The 23,686-nt window shown below is 55.3% G+C and overlaps 1 protein-coding gene across 1 annotated transcript; it reads right to left on the bottom strand.

Annotated features, from left to right (window-relative positions):
- Positions 1–34: 34 nt before the first annotated feature.
- Positions 35–23,459, bottom strand: TECR (trans-2,3-enoyl-CoA reductase). The gene is made up of 13 exons (XM_059160243.1): positions 23,309–23,459; positions 2,986–3,036; positions 2,294–2,345; positions 1,922–1,966; positions 1,726–1,829; positions 1,533–1,648; positions 1,337–1,442; positions 1,162–1,234; positions 1,024–1,067; positions 893–950; positions 720–808; positions 319–364; positions 35–234 (listed from the first exon to the last, which is right to left on the bottom strand). The coding sequence occupies exons 1-13, from the start codon at positions 23,321–23,323 to the stop codon at positions 107–109; spliced, it is 927 nt and encodes a 308-aa protein (XP_059016226.1). The 5' UTR covers positions 23,324–23,459; the 3' UTR covers positions 35–106.
- Between the last annotated feature and the right edge of the window lie 227 nt (positions 23,460–23,686).

The raw sequence follows: 23,686 nt of genomic DNA, 5'->3' as shown, positions 1-23,686 counted from the left end.
GCCGCCGCCGCCCCAAAGAAAGCCTGAGTCCAAGTTTGTCAGGGAGAGGCAGGTTTTATTCCAAGTGCTGGAGAGCATAGTCCCCCACTCCTCCCCCAGAATGACCTCAGAGCAGGAAGGGGATGATGGGCATGCGCAGGGGCGGGTAGTCTCGGAACTCCTTCAGGTAGCTGCGGTGCTTGCCCTTGGCCCAGATGGTCATCTGAGTGAAGCCCACCAGGGAGAAGAGCGCCACTGTGGGGCAGAGCAGGGGCATCAGGGAGGGGCTGCACAGCCCTAGTAGGCTGGGCCCCAAGGAGCAAGGGACAGTGGGCTCACCTGGGAGACACTGTGTCATGATGGCAAAGCCAATCCAGGACCCCACCTGTGGGGAGAGCGGTCAGGGGTGAGGGTGGTTAATGCCTGCTGTTGTGCAGACGCCTCGCCACCCCCCGGGGCCAACTCTTCCCCCCAACCCTTTCAGAGTGAGGAGGTGGAGACCAAACTCCAGTGCCAGAGAGGCCTTGAGTAAACAGGAACCTTATGAAGCCACCCCCAGACCCCTAGAGCTGCCTTAACCACGCCCCAACACCCAGAAAGGCCAGCTTGTCCATCTCCATATGCTCCAAATGGCTAAAGCAGTTACGGAGCCAGGCACCTCTATTAGGGGCTGGCCCCTCCATGTGGGTGGGACCCCAGCCCCTGGAGGGAGAGGAGAGGAGAGCAGGGCAGACCCTCACCTCGTAGGTATAGTTGGGACAGGACACCAGCAGGAAGAGCCAGGTGAAGGGATTCTTGGTAGGGTAGGGGATCTTCCTGGTTTTGGACCCTGGCAGGCAGGACAGGAGGGGCAAGTGAGACCCTCTGGAGCAGCCCGCTCACCACCACCCTTTGTCTGGGACAGGCCACTCACCAGCCGGCCGCAGGTCCCGCAGAGCCATGTGGATGGAGAAGTTGCCAAGCTGGCAGATCTGTTGGAGCGGCAGGGTCAGCCCGGAGCCCCCCAGACTCCCCGCCCCACTCCCCTCCTCCGGGCCTGCTTACCACGAAGATGGCGAGCGCCAGTTTCACCTGCTGAGCTCCATAGGCTGAAGGGGAAGCAGAGAAGGGAGGCCTATGAGGGGAGAGCCCGGTGGGGTGGGAGGCGCCAGGGTGGGGCAGGGCAGCTCCAAGGCCACTTACTGGGGGGTGTGTAGAGAGGGTGGTTGATGTAATAGGCCATCCAGGCAGCGAAGCCCCAGTAGTAGGTGCAGTTCTGAAAGCAAGCAGGGCTGGGATGAGGCCTGGCCCAGCAGAGGGAAGGACGGGACATGTCCCACAGCAGGGAGCGGGGTGGGGGGTACCCCAGGGCGCTCACCTTGAAGATGTTGCGCAAGGGCATGGTGCCATGGGAGAAGCGGTGCACAAAGAGCGTCTCCAGCAGACGCTTGACGTAGTGGAATGAGTGGCAGATGCAGGCGAGGCTAGGGTGGCGGGGGAGCTGGCTCAGCTGGGCAGGTCCAGCAGGCCTCTCCCCCCTCCCCCACTGCCCCCTTCCACCTGGCCCCACTCACTGCACCACTGTGTGCCGGCTGGACGTGAAGTCGTATTTGTGGCCGTAGATGAAGGGCACCCGGAAGTAGAAGAGCAGGTAGATGAAGAGGGGCCCTGCGTACTCGGTCAGGAAGACCTGAGGGTATGGGGAGCAGGTGAGTCACCCCAACGTGGCTGACGGGAGAGGAGGCCACAAATAGGTCTGAGACTCACCGTCACCCAGCTGATCTGGGCCCCTAGGTCCCGGAAGTAGAGTGTGGCCGTGGTGCCCACGGGCAGCTTTTGTAGAACATCCTCATCCTTCAGGGACTTGCCCTCTGCAGAGACAGGCCAGGGCTCAGGGCTGCCCAGACCTTTGCCCACCACCACCCGGGGGCCTAGGGGCAGCCGAGCAGACAGCTGTACTCACTGGGGTCCAAGCGGAGGGACTGGCGGGCAGGGTACCACTGTGGATCTGTGGGGAGAGCAGGGTATCACATCACATAGCATAGCAGAGCCCAGGGACCCCACGTCTCCAGTCCTGGGACAAGGGCTCTGAGGCCTGTGCCTCAGCTGGAAACAGCCCAGGCAGAGGCAGGATGTTGCCCTTCCGAAAGCCAGCAAGGGCGTTCCTGCCAATGGCCACGCAGGGACACCTGCCCCAGGCAAGCCAAAGAAACCTGGGCCACACTGGGGGCATCTCTGCAGAACCCTGGGGGAGAGGAGTGCAGAATCGGGTCCCACCCAGAGGCGCCTGCCCAGAGGGGTCATGGAGGGCAGCGCAAATGGGCCCTGGACTTACGGGTCTTGGTGAAAAGGTTCTTGATCTCGGCAATGGTGGCATGGGGTTCCACCTGGGGGAAGCACAGGCCGCAAAGAAGTTGGGGCAGGGTGGCATATGATCAAGGACCCTTCCTGATAAGGGGGTTGGACCGGGGGCCTAGGAAGCTGCTACGGGAGGGGGACGGGTGGAGTCCAAGCCCCCCCCCCAAGGCCGAAAGGAGCAGCAAGGGCCCTACCAGAGCGGGGTAGCTGTAGGCCTGAGGCTTGGTTTAACCAAAGGCGGCCAGGATATCCCTGCTTCACCGGGCCTGCTTCTCTGCCTCTCCTCCTCACCCCACCCACGGCTCCCCTCAGAAAGAAGGCCTCTAGGGACCAGAACTCCCTGCAGCAGGTCCCAGAACACTCGCCTTCTTCCCAGGCCCCAAAGCCCTACAGGGTCCACCAAGGCTGCTTCGTTTCCTCCTACCAGGAGCCAGCTCCTGGCCACACCCAAGGGCCATCGCTGCCCACTCCACCCCAAGCTGGCAGCGACAGGCCTGGGGACAGTGTCCCTTGTATGCCTGAGGAGCAGGTAGGGAGTCAAAACACATTGGAGGGGCACAAAGGGTCCAGCTGGACAGCTCCCATGTCCTCAGAACCAGAAGCCCCAGGAAGTAATAGGGACCCGGGCCCAGTGCCCTTGGCCCAGTACAGCTGGCACCAGGGTCCTACCTTGTCCAGGAAGCAAAGCTTCTCCCGCGTCTTTGCGTCCAAAATCTCCACCTCGAAGAAGAGAACGGCCTTTTTAGGTTTTTTGGTCACTTTGGTGGGTGCGATCCGGGGGAGGCCATTGAGGCCGAGGCTGGGGCCCGGGCTGAGGCCCTGGCTGGCCTCCCGGGCCACCATGCTCATGTTCAGGTCCATGCTGCCCTATTCTGCCCACCGCAGTCGGCGGCCCCAGCTGCCGGCCGTCAGCCCCCACCGCGGACCTCCCCACGCCAAGCGCTCTGGGCCGGGCCGGCGTGATCAAATTCTGCCGCGGTGCTGGAAGGGAGCCCGCGCCTGCCCTGGCACCGCTGCCTTCTGTGCTGCTGTAACCCGAGTGCCCCGCAGCCATGGCCCAGCTAAATATAAAACTGCCCCAGACTCAGCCCCCCAGAAGCCGGGCCACATACCTCCTGGGGGCAACCCCCGGGGGCTGGGACCCCTGAAAGTGAGGCTCTCCAGTGGACACAGCCCCCAGGGGGCAGGGAGACCCCAAGGCAGGCACAGAGGCGCCTCCCACCTGGGCCCAATACAGGGTGGATTCAGGTATGGGAGGAGGGTGAACGGCCCGCAGGCAGCCCGAGCCCCGGCGCCCAGCTCCAGCCCACAGACTTCACTTGGCTTGGAGAAATCCCAGCTATTTTGAGAATCCGAGAGATAGATCATCCATTTCCCCTTCTGAGCTGTAAGAGACGCTGCGGATTATTTTCCTTGTGCATTTATGTTCCCAGGGAGGTGACAGATTCCGGAATTATTGGTGCAGAGAGCCTCTCCCTAAGTATGGAAAGGGTCAGGAAACCAGGAAGTTTCCAGCTAGCATCCGGAGCCTGGACTGATGAGCCCTCGGCCGCTGCCTCCCTGACCTCCCTCCTCTCCACTCATTTCTCACTAGGTTCACCCAGGCCTTGTTCAAGGCCACCTTTGGGGCAGTCTTCCCACTGCATCAACCCAACACAGCACCCCTACCTAGGCCCCAAACCCCACAAAGCCCAGAGCACAGAGCCTGGCCACCCCACCCCACACCCCCCACTGCTCTGCTCTGAGCCTCCAGAGAGTGACTGGTCTATAGCAGAGCAATGGAGCAGAGCTGGCGGGGAGAGAGCCCTCAGGGGAATCTGACCCACCCGTCCCTAGCAGGTCAGAGAAGGCGCCAGAAGGACCAAGACGAGCAGTGAACACATGAACTGCTGGAGCTGGGGGGAGGCCCAGCAATGGCCAGCTGATCCCAAAAGGCCCAAGTGCTCCCGTGGAGGGCTTGGCACAGATGCTATTAGACATGGGGCCATGGCTGACAGGGCTGGGTCTGACCTCAAGTCAGCCACTGGCCAGCAGGTGCTGGTAGAGCCCCTGTAGCCTCACCCCTGGTAGAGCCTCAGTCAAAGGCAGCATGGGAAAAGGAGCAGGACCAGAAACCCGGGGCAGGGCCCCAGCCAGGGCTCTCTGAGGGCACAGCCCCCATCCACAGCCCAGGCAGAGGGGCCCACCGCAGCCAGCACCCCCAGAAGGAAAGGGCTCCCCTTATCCATCCCCCAATGACAGGAGGTGTGGTGGGCAGCAGACAGGACTGAGTCTGGCCCTGCTGTGCAGTCCCTGGGTGACTAGACCCTCCCTTCTCGCTGAGCCTCAGCAGGGGGCAGGTAGGAAGGCATGTACCTCCAGGAGCTATAAGTCTCAAGAGACAATTCGAGTGAAGCACCAGCATGGTGCCTAACAGGGCCCCAAAACGTGGGGCCATAAGACTGGGCATGAGGAGACCCGGTAGGAAGGGCACAGGCCTGGGTGCAGATTCCAGCCCCCCTAGTGGCTGGCAGCGTGTGGGCCTATTGGCCCACATACACTATGCCTGCCCCACACCATGGACAGGAGAGGGCCCAACACCCATCCCTGGCCTATGCCGCCTACTGATGCTGCACCAGATGGAGGGTGCCTGCTGCCAACTGCAGGCTCGGCCCGGCTGTGTGGGCTTGGGGGGCATGTTACTGAGCCCCTCTGAGCCACACGGATAACAAAACCAAACAGAAGGGCCAGAAAAAGAAAATCGGTCCTACCGCCCAGAGTGCCAGGCCCCACCGAGGGGACTTATGGGAAAGGGAAGGGGCACATGCAGAATGTGCCAGAAAGGGCTAGAATAGCAGGGCCTTGGGCAGGCATAGGGCCTGCCCTGTGGCTGCAAGTATATTAATAGTTCCTGGGTCCCAGGGGGGCAGTGCCCACATGCCTTTGGAGCCCGTGTGGGGCGGGAAGGCAGCACTGAGCCTCCTGGGAGAGGAGGCCTCCGAGTTCCTGCTGAACCACTCAATAGCTTAAAATACAACCAGCCCCTCTCCCTGCTGGCCAGCTGCTGGGGGAGGGCTGAAATCCTACTCTCTCCCCCAACCTGGGCACCAGACCAGGGTCCCAGGGAGAATCGGGGGCCCCCGACTGGCTGCCGGGAGAGGAAGCTGGGTGGCGGGAGGGGTGGCCGGGAGAGGGGCACACTCCCAGCCGCCGCAGCCACAGACGCGCCCAGGCCAGTCCCAGGCTGGAGGAGAGGAGACTGCGCCCTCCCAGAGGTAAGTCTGGCCCCTGGGGCGGCACCCAGGGGCCCAACCCACCAGGGTGAGGGCTGCCTCTGCTCAGGGCCACTTTCTTGCCCCCAAATCCCAGGATCCAGCAGCCTTCACCCTGGAAGAGGTCTGAAAGGCCCTGAGGGGTGAGGGGAAGTGCGACACAGGACCTCGTTGTACAATTTCTGCAATTCCCCATATGTCTATAATTATTCCAAAATAAAAAGTGAAATTTAAGTTATGCTAGATGGCAAAAAAAAGAAAAGGAAGAAACTTATGCTAAGTAAAAGAAGGCAGACACAGAGTCACATATTTATGTCAAGTGTCCAGAATCGGCAGACACAAGGAGACAGAAAGACTGCATTGCCAGCGGCTAGGAAGAGGGCAGTGAGGAATGTTGCCTAATGAGAACCTGGTATCTTTTAGGGATGACAGAAATATTCTGCAACTAAATCGAGATGGTGGCTGCAGTGGGGCAACCGACAGTGTGAATATACTCGATGCTGCTGAACTATCTTCACTTTTAAATGGTTAATTTTATGTGAATTTCACCTCAATCATTTTTAAGAGGAGGGCTAACAAACAGGCCCCAATTACCCATCTAAAAACAGGTCCCAGGGCAGGGAGCAGCAAGGGTTCCTCACCCACATCCACCCACCCACACACCAAGGGCCGAAACATAGAGGACCTGGTCCTGTGCTTCCCAGGCTCCAGTCCCAGAGCTTACCCGCGCACTGCACCCCCTCCACCCCACTGCGAACCCACCCCCTGCCCCATGCTGAGCATGCCTCCCATGTCCTATGCTTCTCTCTCCCTCCCCCGGCTCCCTCGCTCTCTCTCACACACACACACTCGCCTGCCAGGCCTGACGCCAGCCCGGGATGGGAACCCAGGGTAGGCCTAGCCCAGGTCAGAGTGTACACACAGCTGCTGAGCACAGCCACTAGGCAGAGTTCCTGAGCAGAAAAGGCAAGGTAGCAGGCCTAGACCTCATCCCTGGGGAGAAGATAGGCCAGGGGAAAGGAGAAATCTGCCCTCCTAAGAGAGCTAGAGGCAGGGTAAGGGCTAGGTAGAAGGGGTGTTACATTGGATAGATGGGTGAGGAGGGTCACTGGCCCAAGGTCCCAGCACTGACCACAAGCAAGGGGTGTGGCACCAAAGCCTCCGGCACAATGGACACAGAGGACAAGGATAGGGCAAACGTGCTGGCCTGAGACACGGGAGCGTGGCTCTGCGATGACAGTTCCACTAGCCTGGGAGGAATTCTCACCCAGGCGCCTGAGATTCCAGGGTCCAGCCAAGAGCAACTCGTGGCATGCCATAAGGTCAGGGCATGGGGGTGGGGAAAAGGAGCAGGGCAAAGGGTGGGGACACAGCCCACCCTGAAAGAGCCGTGGGGACCAGGCTGCAACGTTCCCCAGCCTGGAGAGGAGCACTCAGAGCCACTGCTGAGCAGCAGGGCCCATGGCCTTCACTGTCTTCATGGAAATAAAAGATGTTGCAGATCAGCACAGCACTAGCAGAAATGAGGGTGACATTTTCTGAGCCCTGTTCTGAGCCAGTACTGATGCCCACGGCAAGACTCAGGGATGAACCCCATCTAACAGATGAGAAACCCAGAGCAGTGGGAAAGCAGAGCAGTTATGCAACTACAGGAGAGGCTCAGGGCCTTTGCACATGCTGTTCCCACTACCTGGACTCCTTGCCCCCCAGACCCTACAGGCCTTCTTCCTTTATATCCTCGGGCCTTCAGACAAATTCCCAGGTGAGGTCCTTCCTCAGAATAGCAACTCCCACATACCAGCTCCCGAGGGCAAGGACTCTTCTCCATCATTTCCCAGCAACCAGAACAGCCCAGCAAGGAGCTAGGCTCAGTAAACAGCTGCATGAGGCAACTGGGCTTGCCCAAGGTCACACACACCAGGACCTAAAGCTCCCTCCCCACTACCCTCCGAGCCAAGGCCCTTCCCTGCTCTGCCTTTACCACAAGCCAAGGAGCCACGCCCACCTTGCCAAACCCCAGAGCGGAAGGGTAGAAGCTACTGCCTGGAGCTCTCCCTATCCTAGGACAGGACCTAGCTCCAGAGAAGCCTCTGTGAGGCCCACAGACATGCCCCTCCAACTCCAGTGACCCTGGGGAGCCCCACATTCTGACAGCTGGACCACCCCCCCCCCAGGCTCTGGGGCACTGCTCACCAAGGGAAAGGGTCAGTGACCAAGCCAGCTCCAGCTCCTGGGAAACCCTGCTGTCTTTCTTCACCAGCAACCCCAACACAGAAGGGGATCCATGCTGACAGGCTCTACATGGCCTGGGCCCTTAGAGGCACTACCACAGGCCCAATGGCCCCCTCACAAGGAAGGCTCAAGGGCCTTCTTGGCCATTAGCACATTCCCCAGGATCTGAGGTCCAAAAGATACACCTATTTCCTGGCTGTGTGGCCTTAGACAAGTTATTCAACCTCTCTGAGCCTCCATTTTCTCATGTATAAAGTGGGCTGCCCTCACCTGCCATCTCACAGGATTACTATAAGATTTACAAAGCTAATAACAACCACAAAAAGTACATAAACTCGCCCAGCCTAAAAGTCATCCTGCGAAGAATAAATACTACTAGACCAATACTGGCAAATAGTACAGGCAAATAATCCTGACCAGGCCATGAAGGGGCCCAACCACAGGACTCCAAGGTCAGAGAGGTGGTGTGATAACGCTCCACCCAGCTGGTGACAGTATCTGGGAACCCTAACAACAGCAAGACCCCAGGGCGGGAGAGGGGCGGGGCTGCAGTGCTGTCCCTACAGTGGTTCCCAAACTGCGCTGTGGAGGCGGCCCTGCTCTCCACTGCCCCCTTGTGGCCGTAGACTCCACTCCCACCTGCTGGAACTCCAGGGCAGGATGGGGGCAGGATGGGACCAGGACGGGACCAAGAGAGGGAGCACTTGTTAGGGCTCTGCCACCTACTAGCTAAGAGGGTCTTGGCAGCCACTGTCCCACATCCATTCATTCCTTCCTTCATCCATTCCTGCCTCCCTTCCTCCCGCATCTCAGGTACTGCAGTGAACAAAACCAAGCCCATGCCTTCACAGGACGGCCCCCCAGACTGTGCATGCTGTGAGGGAGGGGGGACAGACAACAGTGACATGTTCTGTCACCAACAGTTGTGGAGAAAAGCAGAATGGAGCAGGGGATCCAGGGTGGGGGGAGGAAGGCCATTTCCCACAGTGGTCAGGGAAAGCTTCCCTGAGGAAAGGGCATCTGAGCAAAGGCCAGCAGACGTGAGAGAAGAAACTGTGCACACGAGGCAGAGGGAACACCAAGTACAAAGGCCCTGTGGCTAGGCCGGGCTTAGCACATTAGGAGCAGGAAGGCCCAGGTGGCCAGAACTGAGTGAGCAAGAAAGAGTAGAATATGAAGCCACAGAAGGGATGGGGCAGGTCACAAAGGGCCTTGTGGGCCACAGGGAGGGCTCTGGCTTTTACCCAGAGTGAGGTGGGTACCAGGGAGGGTTTGTGAAGAGAGGAAGGTGGGGTCGGGTGCTCGCAGGCATCCCTGGGAACCGGCAATAATGTGGACGGGAGCACGGAAGTGGCCATGGAGGAGTGAAAAGTGCTGGCGTCTGGACAGACTGTAAAGGCAGAAGCACAGGGTCTGCTGATGATCTGAAGGGGGACGGCGTGGGGGGAGGCTGAAGTTTCTGTCCTGAGCCCCAGAAGGAGGGGCGGCAGGAGGAGTAGGCATCACCCCAGCCCAGGTGTGAAGAGCCAAGTTTTGCAAATCCTGCTCCTGCAGGAGCTGGGGAGCCCAGGCACCACTGCCCACAGGGCCTGCAGCCCAGGAGGAGATCAGTGTCCCTCAGTGAAGCCTCAGTGTCCCCATCCCTACCAACACAGCCAGGCCCACTGCTCCCCAGTCCCCTCCCATGTGCGAACAGGACTCAGCAGCCTCAGGGCAGAGTCCACATCCCAGAACCCCTTGGAACAAGGGGCAGGCACAGGCCTGAGAGTCGCCTTGGCTTCCAGATCGCCCTCATCCACTCCCACTTACACACCTGGAGCTTCTGTGCCTCCTAAGATGGGACTTGCCCAACAGGTCTGTGTCAAGAACAGCAGGCCTGGAGCTGCAGCAGCGTCCCAGGCCCCTCCCCTCATCCTCCCCTTCCAACCGCACAGCAGCCGAGGGAGCAGGGGCTGTGAGCTCCACTTCTTAGACCAGGAAGCTGAGTTCCAAAGGGTGAGGGGCACACCCACCTCAGCCCAGATGCACACTCCTGTGTATTCAAGGATGGCCAGTGCCTGCCACAAACAGGCCTCTGGGGCCACACCCCCACCCCCACCCAGCACACACTCTGCAGGGGCCCCGCGGAGAGATGGCACGAGGCAGCACACCCTGCCTCCAGCAGGCTCTCTGGGACCCCACAGGGGTCTGCCTGCCAGGAAAGGGCCATGCATCTGGGCCATCTTGTGCGGGGCAGCCAGGGCTGTGAGGGAGTGTGTGCCCTGGTGGATGACATCTCCTGGGCCCAGGGCACAAGAGGGCTGCTGTGGGTGCAGGCCCTGCTCAGTGCAACTTAGGACTCCGGGCAAAGATGCAACGGTCCTGACAGGTCCTTCAGCTGACTGGCCCAGGCACTGGTGGCCCCCACAGACCCCCACTCAGGGTCCAAGGGCTGCTGCACCCAGAGGATGGAGGTCTGGCCTCAAGCAGGAGGGCACCCAGCCCGCCCACCCATTTCACAGATGCAGAGGCTTGGACACATTTGCCTGGACTCAGTGACTCAAGACCTGCAGCTCATTTTCCCTTCCACTTTCCAGAAATATCAAAGTCACACTGCTCATGCCAGGGTAGCTGAGAAGACCCTGGGCTCAGCTGCCAAGAAGCCAGCACAGGCCGCACCTGCTCCGCCAGAAATACCTCCTTCCCCAGTGGCCTCAGCTCATGACCCCATTTCTGAGGTGCACAGGGCAGCTGCACCAGCCTCCCCAATGTGCCCCAGTAGGAACAGAGCATCATCAAGGCTGGGAAAGGCTGGGAGACCCTGACTCACTCCCAGGCCCTCAACCAGCCAGTTTCCATCTCCCACCCCCACTGGCCAGACAAGAGGAGTCAGTGTGTGACTGCCAACATCCCTAGGTTCTGGGATGGGGGCCATGAGACGCTGGCAGAGCCCATGCAGCCCAGCAGCATCCTGGAGAGCATTCTCTGGGTGCTCGTGTGACCACAGGTTGGTCGCTGCAACCACACAAAGCCCCACCTGAAGGGGACACTGAACCAACATGTCAGGGACTCGATCTCTGGCCTGTTGACCAGATGCTCACTGGCACCCACAGCACACGCAGCTCCCTGAGCCGGCACAGGCCGCATCTCTCCAGCCTCCAGGGAGTGCTAGCCCACCCAGAGCAGAGCTGCTAGGGCCTGTGCCATCTGGAAGTGCCTCTGGAGTAATGTCTATCAAATGCCTACTTGTGCCAAGGACTACGCAAAGACCTTCCCGTGCATAGCACACCCAGCCTCACACGGTCTGAAAGCTAAGGACTGTGACCCCCGTTAGGCAGCTCAGAAACAAGTGGGCCCTCCCCCAAGGCATACAGCCAGGAAGTGCCAGAGCCAGTGCCAACCCGCCGGCTTGGGCCCAGAGCCCCCACTCACCACCACGATGTAATACCACGGCCACGGTGAAGAGCAGGGTTAACTGCTAACAGGGGAAAGGGATAGAGGGGCCCCTGGATCCGATGATCTGAAAGGCACCTCCCTCCCTGCTGATGCTCCAACGCCAGCACACTAGTCTTGGAAGGTCCAGACCCTACAGAACGTGCCACCTCCACCAGGAGTGTCCCCCCAGAGATCCCAAGGGCTGAGACTGCTCCTCCCCAGGCCTCAGCCTCCCGTGGCCCCAGCACACTCAGGGTGCCAAGGCAAAAGGCCTGTCGCCTTCTGACATCACAGGGAAGGGCTCAGGCAGGCTCGGCAGCTGTCTTAATGCTTCCCGCACGGTTTCCTGTAGTGGGTAGAGGCCGTCAGGGGTGGAAAAGCAGGGCCTAGGAGGGAGCAGTTCCCAACACTGAGCAAGACATAGTTCTGCAGAGGCCTGGGGCAGCCCAATCTTCCCTGCCTGAGCCTTGGCTTCTCCATCTGGTCAGTGGCAATGTGAGAAAGAGGACCTCACACAGATGAGTCTCGTGGCACATGTGGCAGAAGTTCTGCCCCGCGGTCCAGAAGCCTGCCCGCGCATGTGACTCGGCTGAGGAGCCCTGGCCGGGGCAACCTAGGAGCAGCACAGGGTCTCCGACAGGGGAGCCGGCACCCAGAGCTTCAAAAGCTCCCAAGTGACTGATGGGGACAGCCACCTCAAGCAGGCCTGCCTTCCTCAAACAGGCCCTGCCCCCTGGAAGAAGCCCAACATCAATCCCTTGAGGCACTCAGCAGGCCCAGCCCCTCCCAGTAGGGCCCCAGCCTTTTCCCATAGTGGCTCCCCAACCCCTCCTTGCCCTGCCTCCTGGGGCTGTTAACACCAAGCCCCTAGCCATCACCAGCTCACACTGACTCTGTCAAACTGCCATTGTTACTCCATTTCATACACAGGGAGGATGAGGCTCAGCAGCACAAGTCCAGCCCAGTGAGCCCTGGCTACAAGCTCCAGCAGCAGGACCCCATCTTTTTGCACCCTAGAACTGAACGTTCTTCCTCCAGGGCTGTCCCTGGCCCCAGACCCTCAGGGAATGGCCCAGGTCTGCACCCCTGCACCGCCTGGCCAGTTGAAGTTGGTGACCATGTCTGGTCTCTGCATCTCTTGATCAGGAAGGTGCCATCAGGCCAAGAGGCCGGACGTGGCAGGAGACACAGCCCTGCAGACACAAGCCGATGGGAGCAGCAGGAGGAGTTCATCCAGGCCGACCCCCAACCTGCGTCCAGCACTTCTGGCCCAGTGGGGCAGGCAGGTTAGTCCACCCCGGAAGCTCTTCTGGAAGAACCCACTCTAGGATCCCCAGGGCCAGCCTTACAAACACAGCAAACAGCTAATGCCTCCTGCGGGGAGGAGACATATTCTCAACACAAATTATCTCTTTTACTACTAATCTTTTGGGGAAACTGAGCCTCATTCATTCAGTGCATAAATATTGGCTGAACAGTGGCTACATGTCGGCACTGCTAAAGGTTCTGGGGATTCAGCTATGGAAAGAGATCTAAAACCTTGCCCATGTGCAAAGGACATTTTTTGCGGGGGACAAAGATAAATAAAGTTACACGTAATATTAGAAGATGCCCTTGCCCCAGGGAAAGCAGCACAGGAAAAGGGGACAGGCAGTGAGAGGGGAAGGGGGAGTGTGCAGTTTTATATCAAGTGATCATGAAAGGCCTACAGAGGAGACGTTGAGACAATTCCTGAACGCACTGGGGAAAGAGCTCCTGAGAAATCTGAGGACAGCATCAGGCAGAGAAAGCACCTGTGCCAAGGCCCTGAAGTACAGCATTCTTGGTGTGTTCAAGCAACAGTGCAGAGGCCTATGTGGCTGGAGGGAGTGAGCAAGAAGGGGAATGGGGCAAGGTGACAGGTTGTGCAGGGCCTCAGAGGCCACTTTAAGACTTTGGCTTCTATTTCAAGTGAGATGGGAACCCTGGAGGGCTCTGGGCAGAGCAGGGATATGACCTGACTTAAAGAATCCTTCTGGACTATAGGGGAATAGGGTGGAAGCAGGGAGCCCAATAATATCAAATTAAAATAAAAGATGGCTTATACCAAGGGGTCGGCAAACTATGGCCCACTGGCCAATTCTGGCCCACCGCCTGTTTTTGTACAAGCTAAGAGATCTTGACATGTGGAAATTACATGAAATTCAAACTCCAGTATCCACAAAGTTGTATCGAACACGGCCACATTCATTGTTTAATGTATCATCTAGAGCTGCTTTTCTCAAAATGATTGAGTTGAGAAGATGTCACAGGGGTTGAATGGCCCACAAAGGCCAAAAAAAATATTTACCATCTGGCCCTTCATGGATAACGTTTGCCGACTCCAGACGTGGGCCGGGGGTTGGGGGGGGGGGGGGGGCTGCATTCCAGAAGTACTCTGAAGGCTGAGCTACAGATTTGCTGACTTCAGGACGCCAGGCATGAGAGAACAGAGTCAAACAGCCTAGGAGTAGGGTGATTAGAAGGTTGGAAGTGCCATTAACAGGAATGGGGAAAAGCAAGTTTGAGGGGGAATCTGGAGCTCAGGTTTGGATATTTAGTCTGAAACACCCATTAACAGCCCCCACGGAGCACTCCAGCTCACTGAGAAAGCACGTAAGGCAGAGGTTGGGGGTCCTCTGAAGTTCTACAAGGCTTTTCTGTTGACTGAGAAGTTCCCATTCACGCTCTCAGGAAATGCTGACTGAGCCCCTCAATGTGCTGGACCGGTGCTAGGTGCCGAGCTGCTTTTCTCAAAAGTGTCCCTGGCCCCAGCAGAAGGAAAATGAAGCAAGGGACAACGAACCCAGGAGTTCTGTATGCACGTCCTTCCCCGTGCCTTCTCTCTCCAGGGTGCATGCTCCCAGGCCGAGTCAGGGAGCCTGGCAATGACTGCACTTCTGTGTGCCATCCACAGACACCCCAGGTGAGCCAGAATGTGGCACACAGTAGGTCCCTACGCCCACTCCTCAGACCGTGCCCAGGTCTGTTGGTCTGTGGCTTAGCACTATCCATGGGATCCCCACCTTATCCTTACATGAAAACTCAGAATTCAGGTAACTCTGAGCCAAAAGGGGGGGGGAAGGGTCAAACTCCAGAGCACCAAAAGATGAGCAGTGACCAGCTTCATGACCCCAGGCCAGGAGCCCACTGGAACTGCCAGCCCCGAGGAGCAGGCATCATCATCGGACAGCGGTGCTATGGGGGGTGGGGGCTGGGGGCGGTGCATCGGGGATGTTGCAAACTGCTTGAGCCTGCCCTGTGCCTTGCTCTGTAGGCCAGGGTCTCTAACAGACATGCACATCATCACTCGTTCCAAGGTATGTGCTGAAGTCCGCACCAGGGGCCCAGGCTTACAGAGATCGAGGGGCTCCCACACACAAACCCTCAGTAGGTGCTAAGTTTTACGTGCAGAGAACTGAAACAGGAGAGGCCCCAGGGTGGTGAGTGTGGCCTGGGTGGGTCAAGGGGAACCTCTTAGAGGTGACATTCAAGCTCAGCCCTGAATGACGGGATTCCCAGATGGGAAGGGCAAAGCCACCTCTCCTGAAACACTGATATTCAGGACAGGGGTTGCACAGCTCAACCCAGCCCTGCCCTGCGGTAGATGGAGGGCGGATCCCCATCCCCAGCCAGGAGATTAGTTAGACTTCAGTCTCTGCAGTAAATAGTATGCAATAACATACTGTTTCAGACTACATGTATCTCTTCAAGAATTCTGATTGATCCGCCCCCACTCCCCACCAAGAGATATGTTTCCCCAATCCCACCTTCCCCCAATGGGGAGTCAGACTCCTGAGGGGTCCTGGGAAACAGCTGCTCCCCACAAGAAGAGTGGAGGCTCCAGCTCTGTGAGTCCCTCAAGCTCCGACCTGCTTCCTGATGCTGACACTCCGGTGCCAGTGCTCAACCGCCCTCCCCCAAACTCGGCCGACCCGCCCCACCCCGAGGAAAGGCCCATTCCCATGGGCCCCGTCACAAACTGGCATGGCCCCAGCCAGTTTTCCCTGGTCCCTTTAAGAAGGAAAAACAGAGTTCGGAAGGACCCAGACAATGACACAAGCCCTGTAGTCTACAGGGCCCACTGAATGGCCTAGGGACACTGCTTACATAAGAGCCTGGTTCGAGCAGGGACAGGGACAGGGCTGTGCCAGCATGCCAGTCACTGTGACCTACTGAGAGGCCCTTTATCCCTCAGAGGGCTGGGAAAGGCTCGTGGCCCATCTCTAATGAACCACGGGACTAGAGGAGGCGGGGTGGGGGAGCCCCAAACACCATCCACCACCCATTAGTCAGTAATAAGGAAAAACTACTCTGTGCATTTATGTAACAAAAGCCTAACACAAGGGCCCCTCAAGGACTTATAAATAAACCACCCTCTGAAAATTTTAAATCTTAGGCAAAATCAACAGAAAAGGGACTTCATCACTCTCAGGATAAAGTCCACAGGTCTCTGCCCTGTTGACCTCACCTCTTAACATGGGACACCCACAAAGTCTGGCCTCCAGGCCTTGGCACCTGCTGCCCCTCATCCCTTCCCTAAAAACCTTCTCCTTTGGGCCTCAGCTTAGATGGAAAGACCTTGAGGGCAGACACTGTGGCTACTTCAGCCCAGTATTCCTAGTACAGTAAAGGTAGAGAGAAATACCCCGGAACAAATGAATGAGTAAATGACAGATGGAAGCAGACAAGTGGAACCCCTCAACACGAGAACGCTCGGACCAGGACAACCTACCAGCACCCTGTGCGGCCAGGGGCAGGCCGCCAGCAGATGCAGTGCCAGCAGCTCACGGGGAGAGCGAGTGTGACGTGGCTGGGCTGGACCTGTGGCTCGAGGCCAATGGGCCATAAGAAGCCAGCTTCCCCCAATCAGGACCACTAAGGACTGGCTCAGCCCAACCCATGAGACCGAGTCCTCAGCCAGGTCCCAGCAGCAGCCCCACACTCACCCTTTGGCCCTCCAGGATCCTGACCACAAGGAGAAGATGCGTTCATTCATCCAATCATTCATTCAACAAGGACGCACTGGTCAGATGCTGGGGAAGCTGCAGGAATGAGACACAAGGAGTCCCTGCCCTCACGGAGCTCACAGTCTGACCGTGAAGTACCTAGATGAAAATGCAACCACAGCCAGAAGGAGAGGAACGGGGTGCTAGGGGAGGGGGCAGAGGTCATACCCCAGGGAGGATGGTCCAGGAAGGTTCTCTGCATGACTTTGAAGTTGAGCTCTCAACAGTAAAGAGTGACCAGAGAAAAACAGAGGAGAGCATTTCTGGCTGAGGAACAGGCATGTGCTCAGGGCAGGAATGTGGCTGCGGGTGTTTAAGGAGATGAAAAACAGAGGTGTAGTGATGAATGAGGACAGCAGGGGACAGAAGACGCCAAGAAGTCTCTGAGGGATGGTTTTGAGCCACAAGTGCTAAGATCCTCCTACTTACATGGGGAAGCCCCTGCAGCTCTGCAGCAGGGGGAGGGCGGGCGGGGGGGAATGGGGCATGGCCGGGCAGGGCAAGAACAGAAGCTGCCCGCTTCTGAGTGAGGAGGCTATGACTGACATCAGACGACCAGGCCCACCTGAAACACCCACTTCTTGGGATGGTTCTTGGTCACAGTAAGGCAAAAAGTGGGTTCTGACTGTGATTCCATTCGGCCAGGGATCTTCCCAAAGAGAAAGAATAGATCGTCCCAAAATGGGACTTCAGCGTGTGTGACAGCGTATCAAGACTGATCACTGATCACGGGCTTCTTCCTCCACCTTCTAGGCATATTATTTAGCATGAACCCATCTCCAGCAGCACGTTCAATGAACCAAGCCTCATGGCCTGTTCACAGGCAAGTTTGAAGTCATTCAAAAGAGGTCACATGCAGAAAGCATTTCAGATAATTTGACTGACCATCTGTCCGATGATTTGTCCTTAACCACCTAATGCTCTGTATCTTGACTGCGGGCCACAAAGTGTGCTGGGCACTTTACACCCCACAGGTAGCCCTCCGAGATAAGGGTCTTTATTCTGCCTTCTCGGGTGAGAACACTGAAGCTCAAGGAGGTAAAGTGTCTGTCCCAAGGGCAGACGTGGTGGTCACCGAAGACCACCATGTCCTTCCCAACCACATACTTCATTCTTCCTCAGTGCACAGGCACCGGGGCCCACCCACAGAGAAGCCCACTTTGGTCCAGCAGAACCCTGGCTCTGCCACTCGCTGTGGGACCAAGGGCGCTTCGCTTCACTTTTTTTTTTTTTTTAAAGATTTTATTTATTTATTTGACAGAGAGAGATCACAAGTAGACAGAGAGGCAGGAAGAGAGAGAGAGAGGGAAACAGGCTCCCTGCTGAGCAGAGAGCCCGATGCGGAACTCGATCCCAGGACCCTGAGATCATGACCTGAGCCGAATGCAGCGGCTCAACCCACTGAGCCACCCAGGCGCCCTTCGCTTCACTTTTTTGTCAGTTTCCCCATCTGTTGAGTCCCTATCTCATAGATTCACTATGAGGATTAAGTGAGTTAACAAAGAAAAAGCACTAAGAGTATTACATTAGTAGTGGCTTGACAACAATGATGATGCTCTGGCTGTCCCTGGGTATTAAAACCTCCTCACCTGTCACTGGCAACATCAGCTAGAAGGTGTTAAGACAGAAGCTGAACTCAACCAACCAGCCCCAGGTCTCTGGCCAAACCTGTCAGTGAAAGCACAGGGATTCCCAACCAAACTCAACCGTGCTATTGAGTCCCCTTCTAGCATAGTCCCCACTCAGGGCTGTCAACTCTCCACTTAAACTCTCCTCAGGAACCTGCTATTCAAGGGGTTCAAGGGAGTCCCACCACCCGGCTTGCACCCACACCCACACCCACCACTCCCACCACTCAGATCTTCCCACTCACCTCCCCGCCTCAGCTCCGCCTCCACCCCGCCTCCTCTGCCTAGGCTCCGCCCCACCCTCCCCACCCCCCCCACCCCGCCGCCCCCACACGCCCTCACACCCCCATCTCCCCACCCCTCCCAACCCCAGGCTCTTGGCCTGAAGCACACCGACACAAGGAAAGTCTTTAAACTTCTCCGTGGTTTTCCGGGCTTGACAGTACGGATGGAACTCTCACCTCTAGAATTCCGAGGGTCAAGTCCATCCAATTTTAAGGCCGAGGCAGACCCGCTGTCAGCAGCCCACCGTGTACCCTCCCATTCTCCCTCCAGGGATGTTCTGTTCTTAGAACAATGGAAGAGCCCAGCCCAGCCCTGCCACCAGCAGCCTCTGGAAGCATCAGCAGGGCCAGAAACAAAACAGCCAAACTCAGGGCTAAAGCCCAGCTACACTGCAACTTAATTTGTTTCTCTTATGTGTAAAGTAGAAGTAATACTGGTGCCCACCTGATTCCTCTTCTATGGATGAGGACTCAGACAGACTTGGGTCCGGATCCCGTCTTTACCACGACAAGATCTTGGGGCAAGTTCCCTCACCCTTCTGGGCCTCAGGTCCTTTATCCACAAATGAGGGGACAAAGAGGACCCAACCTCTTAGGTTTCTGGATGGACACAATAAATGTGACCTGTCCCTGCTATTAATCCAGCAGGATTATCCAGCCCAAGAAGAGGGGATCACAACCAGCATCCCAGCCTATCCGCAAATGCAAAATCAATCCAAAGGCATTTTTGGAAGGCCTGTTTCTCTGCAGCAGGCAGAAAGATGTTTAGAGTGAAGTGGCCAAGCAGTCCCTGTGTCAGAATACAACACCTTTCTGCAGACAGGCACCAAATTGAAAGTACAAAAGTCAAAGAGACACACACATTAAATTGGGTTCAATAACAAGAAAAACCCTAATTAACCCTCACCTATTCCAAAAGTACACAAGAATTCACAAGAAAAAAAGTACAGAAAATAGCAGACACCCAAGATCCCATCTCCCAAATTTAACAGATATTTACATTAGATTCCTTTTTTTCCCCCAATAAAACAGACATAGCTGAAGCCTTCCCCAACCTCTCTCTCCCCAATCCCTCCTTCCCCAAGCAATGGTTCCTCTGTGTAATTCCCACATATTTCTGACATCTAACTGCAATTTATCATTTTATTATGTACATATTCATGAACATTACATATAAAGCTCATTTGGTACTTTTTTAAACGTATAGAATCTTTTGCGACTTGCTTTTTTCCACTCAACAGGATGTCTGGAGATCTATTAAAGGACTGGGTAATCAAACAAGATTTTCTTTCATATAATGGAATTGTGCATTTTACGCATACCCTTTCATGATAGATTCCCTGCAATTTCGTAATGTTCTTTAATACTGGCCTTTGCTTTCCCAAATACGTAGGTTTCACCTGCCCTCAAGGAGCAGTCACAGAGAGGCTCAAAGAGGATAATCAAGCTGTCCTGGTCACATAATCATTTGTTAAGTGGCAGAGCCAGGATTCCACCCCAGGCCTGTCCAGAGGCCACACACCTATGACATAATGACAGGTCAGTCTACTTTCTCCTTAATTTTTCCTTTCCTGCCCAGTTTTCTGACTCTAAATAGAGTTCGGGACCAGAACTCTACTTTCAGAACTTTCACATACTTATTCCTGCAGAGAAAGCTGAAACAAAACTTGCCTCAGACAGGGTACCATGTTGGTCTGGAATTATTTGCAAAATAAGCACCAACAGAATTACCCTTTTTGTGGGGGTGGAAGATCCTAAATGGGGGCAGTAGGGACCCCAAGGGGATGAGGCTTCATCTCCATGTACCCAGCTAAAGGGAATGGGCAGTGATCTAGGCTCAAGGAGACTGTGAGGCACTGATCCTCCCAGGAATTTACAAGATGCAGCAGCTGTTTCTCCAGTTACTACTGGGATCATTACTTTGACCCCCCCATCTGCAATGACAAAAACAGCAATAAAAAAATATATATATATCCTGTAGCCTGGGATAAACAGGATAAGCAGGTTCTCCTATCAACCCTGCTCTGAACCCAAGACAATCTCAAGGCCTGCTCTGGCCTTCCAAGGAAACGACTTCAGCCAGGTCCCAAGGGTGACCTGTTCTATCTGCTTCATCTCAGTTAGCTGAAGGGATACTTTTTCCTCCCGGATCACAGAGGGGAGACTAGCAATGATGCTAAACTGTAAATGAAACAGCAACAAATCTGCCCTCCAGCTGGAACCCTACCTGCCATAACATCAGACACAAGCCCTCGTGAATTCACTGCGTGACACGTGTCACACCTCATACGGTTCAAGCATCACTTCTATCCTTTGTAAACTGCACTTCATAATCTCGAGGTCTCTCTCAGAGCCACAAAGGTCTTTTGAGGGAGGCTATGCCCTCAGTAGACAGGGGGATCACTTGGGGTGGATGGGGTGGAAGGATGCATAAGATCCAGAACAGAAATATACTCTTTGATGTAGATCACTGAAACTTTTACTCAAACTGTTAAATGTTAGTGAAAGCACCCCTGCTATTTTTATTGATCTGCAACAAACACCTGGAGTAACAAGAATCTGCTTGCTGTGAAACTGGGCCAGGACACAAGGGCTCCTCCCACACAGAAACTGTAGCTATCACCTCAGACACTACTTGGCAAATGTTAGCAAAGAATAATTGAGAACACAGCTAAATACCTAACTTTTTTTTTCCTCCAAGGTCACTTTGGGGATTTTATTTATCTGCTTGTTTAATGTTGTTTTTAAATATTTTATTTATTTATTTGACAGACAGAGATCACTAGTAGGCAGAGAGGCAGGCAGAGAGAAAGGGGGGGGAAGCAGGCTCCCCGCTGAGCAGAGAGCCTGATGGGGGACTCGATCCCAGGACCCCGAGATCACGACCCGAGCAGAAGGAAGAGGCTTAACTCACTGAGCTACCCAGGTGCCCTGTTTAATATTTTTAAGATTTTATCCATTTGTTTATTTATGAGAGAGAGAGTGAGCACATGCAGGAAAGGGGTGCAGAGCAGAGGGAGAAGGACAAGCAGACTCCAGGCTGAGCATGAATCCAGGTGCAGGCAGCCTATCCCACAACCCCGAGATCATAATCTGAGCCAAAACTAAGAATCAGACACCCAGTCGAATGAATCACCCAGGTACCCCTCCAAGATCACTCTGAACAGTGGGTTTGAAGCTCCACCTTCCTTCTGGGAGGGAAAAGATTTCAGTAAAGTAAAACATGTTCTCCAGTCCAAACCATGGGCCCTCAAGCTGTTCTCAGCTTCTGGAACAAAAGTGATGATGTCAAGGGTCCTCAGAGGCTTAGTTTATCTGAGGCTTACTTTATCTGACTGCTAAGTAAGAAAGCTAAAACTACATTTTGCAAACTGTCACATGGATGTTCCATCCTGCATCTTTTGAACTGTGGCTTTTTCTCTAGGATTATAAGAGGGTTTGAGAGGAAAAACTAGATTACAACTTTATTCTATAATCAGAGTTGAATGGGGTAGCAGAGACTATTGAATTCTACCTCCTCATTCTTGGTATTATGTCAAAAATGAGTGAGAACTTCTGGGATAAATGTTTCAAAGATTCTGGGTAAATTACCAAAAATAATAATTATAAAAGGGACAAACGAGGTAGTGGTATTCAACTTGTAAATAAAAACAGGGAATCTCTTTCACTTATATGTGAGACTATTAATGTGGTCAACTTCACAGAGACAGAAAGCAATATGGTGTGGGTGCCTGAATGGCTCAGTCGGTTAAGTGTTCAACTCCTGATCTCAGCTCGGCTATTGATCTCAGGGTCACGAGTTCAAGCCCAGTACTGGGCTCCATGCTGGGTGTGGAACCTACCAAAAAAAAAAAAAAAAAAAAGAGGGAAGGGAAAAAAAAGAGAAAAAGAAAGCAGTATGGTGGTCGCAGAGGTTGTGCAGAATGGGGAATAAGGAATTACTGTTTAAACGGGACAAAGTTTCAGTTTTGCAAAATCAAAAGGAAAGAATTCTGGAACTGTATAGTGGTGAGGGTTGCACAACAATGTGAAGGTACTTAATGCCACTGAACAGGACAATGAATGAAATTAGATGGTAAATTTGATATTATGTGTATTTTGCCACAGTTTTTTAAATTGAGGAGAGAAAAAAGATATCTCTACCTGCTAACTTTCATTTGAGAACCAGCATGGCCTAGGAGCTGGCAACTAAGACTCTGGAGTCCTGAATTCATCTCTCTGCTCTGCATTTACCATCTGGGGGCCTTTGGGCAAGTCGTTCGACGTCTCTGAGACTATTTCTTTACCTATACAAATGGGAATAGTAACAGCCTCCAATTTCAGAGGCCTATGAGAATAACAAAATCAAGTAACAGAATCTCGTAGCACAAGAATAATCCCAAACTGAATTATTATTATGCGTATAAGTAAAAGTTTATTACTTAATGTTACTTAAAAGTCAGTAATGATCAAATAATTAAGTTATTAATATTATATTATCAGCTAGGTCGCTAGGCGCATTAGAAGACTTCGTTTTAAGGGGAAAAGAAGCCCAAGTTAGGAGTCAGAAGACCTGGGCTTCCAGGATGGCTGTGGCCATGAGATTTCTCCCGGGTGCAGGGGTTGACTAAGATGATCTCTTAGATTACCAAAGCGCAAGATCAGCTTTGCTGCTCGGCGGGGGCCAGCCCTGGAACCTCCCTCACCGCCTAAGCTTCTCGGGGACGTCCAGGTCGAGGGAAGGGGTCCAAAGTTCGTGCGGGAGAAGGCTGACTGCAAAGCCCCTTCCTAACTAAACCTGAGGAGGTGGCATGGTACAAGCTTGTACAACACACCCACGAATAGGGAGCAAGCGTCCCGTACTTTGTTCCTCCCCTGCCAAGTCTGTCCCACCCCGCTGGGGGAGCTACAAGGAAGCTGCCAGCCTCCCGGATCCTGCAGAGACCCCAAGAAAAAGAAACCCTGAAAGAGCCTGGGTTGCAGAATTATAAATACCCTTTTGCACATGCGCACTGCAATTTACGAGTGGCCCGGGGCACAACGCGCGCCCATTGCGCCTGCGCCGTCCCGGTCGCCCTTAGGGGCACAGGAGCAGAAAAGGGGTCCCGTGGTTCCGCGAAGAAGAAAAATGAATTAATCTGCGGCGGCCGCTCAGTGCGGGTTTCCTCGTTCCTTACCTCATAGTGCTTCATGGTTCCCTCACACGGCCCCTACTGCGCCTGCAGCCGCTGCTGACTACCTGCGCGCAACAAGGAACAGACTCCCTCACGCGCTCGCGACAGCCGCGCGACACTAACCTCGGTTCTGCGTCGGCCCCGCCCCTCCCTGCCGCGCGCGCCCCTACAGCCAATCAGCGCGCGGGGAGCTCACCTTCGACCCCGCCCCGTGAGGCTGGTCTTCAGCAAGACCTAGCCGCTCTCGCCATAAGGCTGGCCAATCAGCTTGCAGAACACACCGAGGGGGAGGAGCGCAGGCCGGACAGGGACTAGCAGAAAGGTGCTTGGCCACCCACCAATCAAAGTGGGGCCCCGGAGCCGCGCGCCCCTTCCCCGCCC

Source organism: Mustela lutreola, chromosome 2 (genome assembly GCF_030435805.1).
Source record: "Mustela lutreola isolate mMusLut2 chromosome 2, mMusLut2.pri, whole genome shotgun sequence".
Lineage (NCBI taxonomy): Eukaryota > Metazoa > Chordata > Mammalia > Carnivora > Mustelidae > Mustela > Mustela lutreola.
This window is presented reverse-complemented; position numbering and strand designations above follow the sequence as displayed.

What these genes read in the sequence shown, in the direction of transcription:
- TECR (XM_059160243.1), bottom strand. An exon ending in GAACCTTTTCACCAAGACCC is followed by an intron (nt 1,967 to 2,293) that starts GTAAGTCCAGGG and finishes CTCTCCCCACAG; the next exon opens with ATCCACAGTGGTACCCTGCC. An exon ending in CATGACACAGTGTCTCCCAG is followed by an intron (nt 235 to 318) that starts GTGAGCCCACTG and finishes TCTGCCCCACAG; the next exon opens with TGGCGCTCTTCTCCCTGGTG.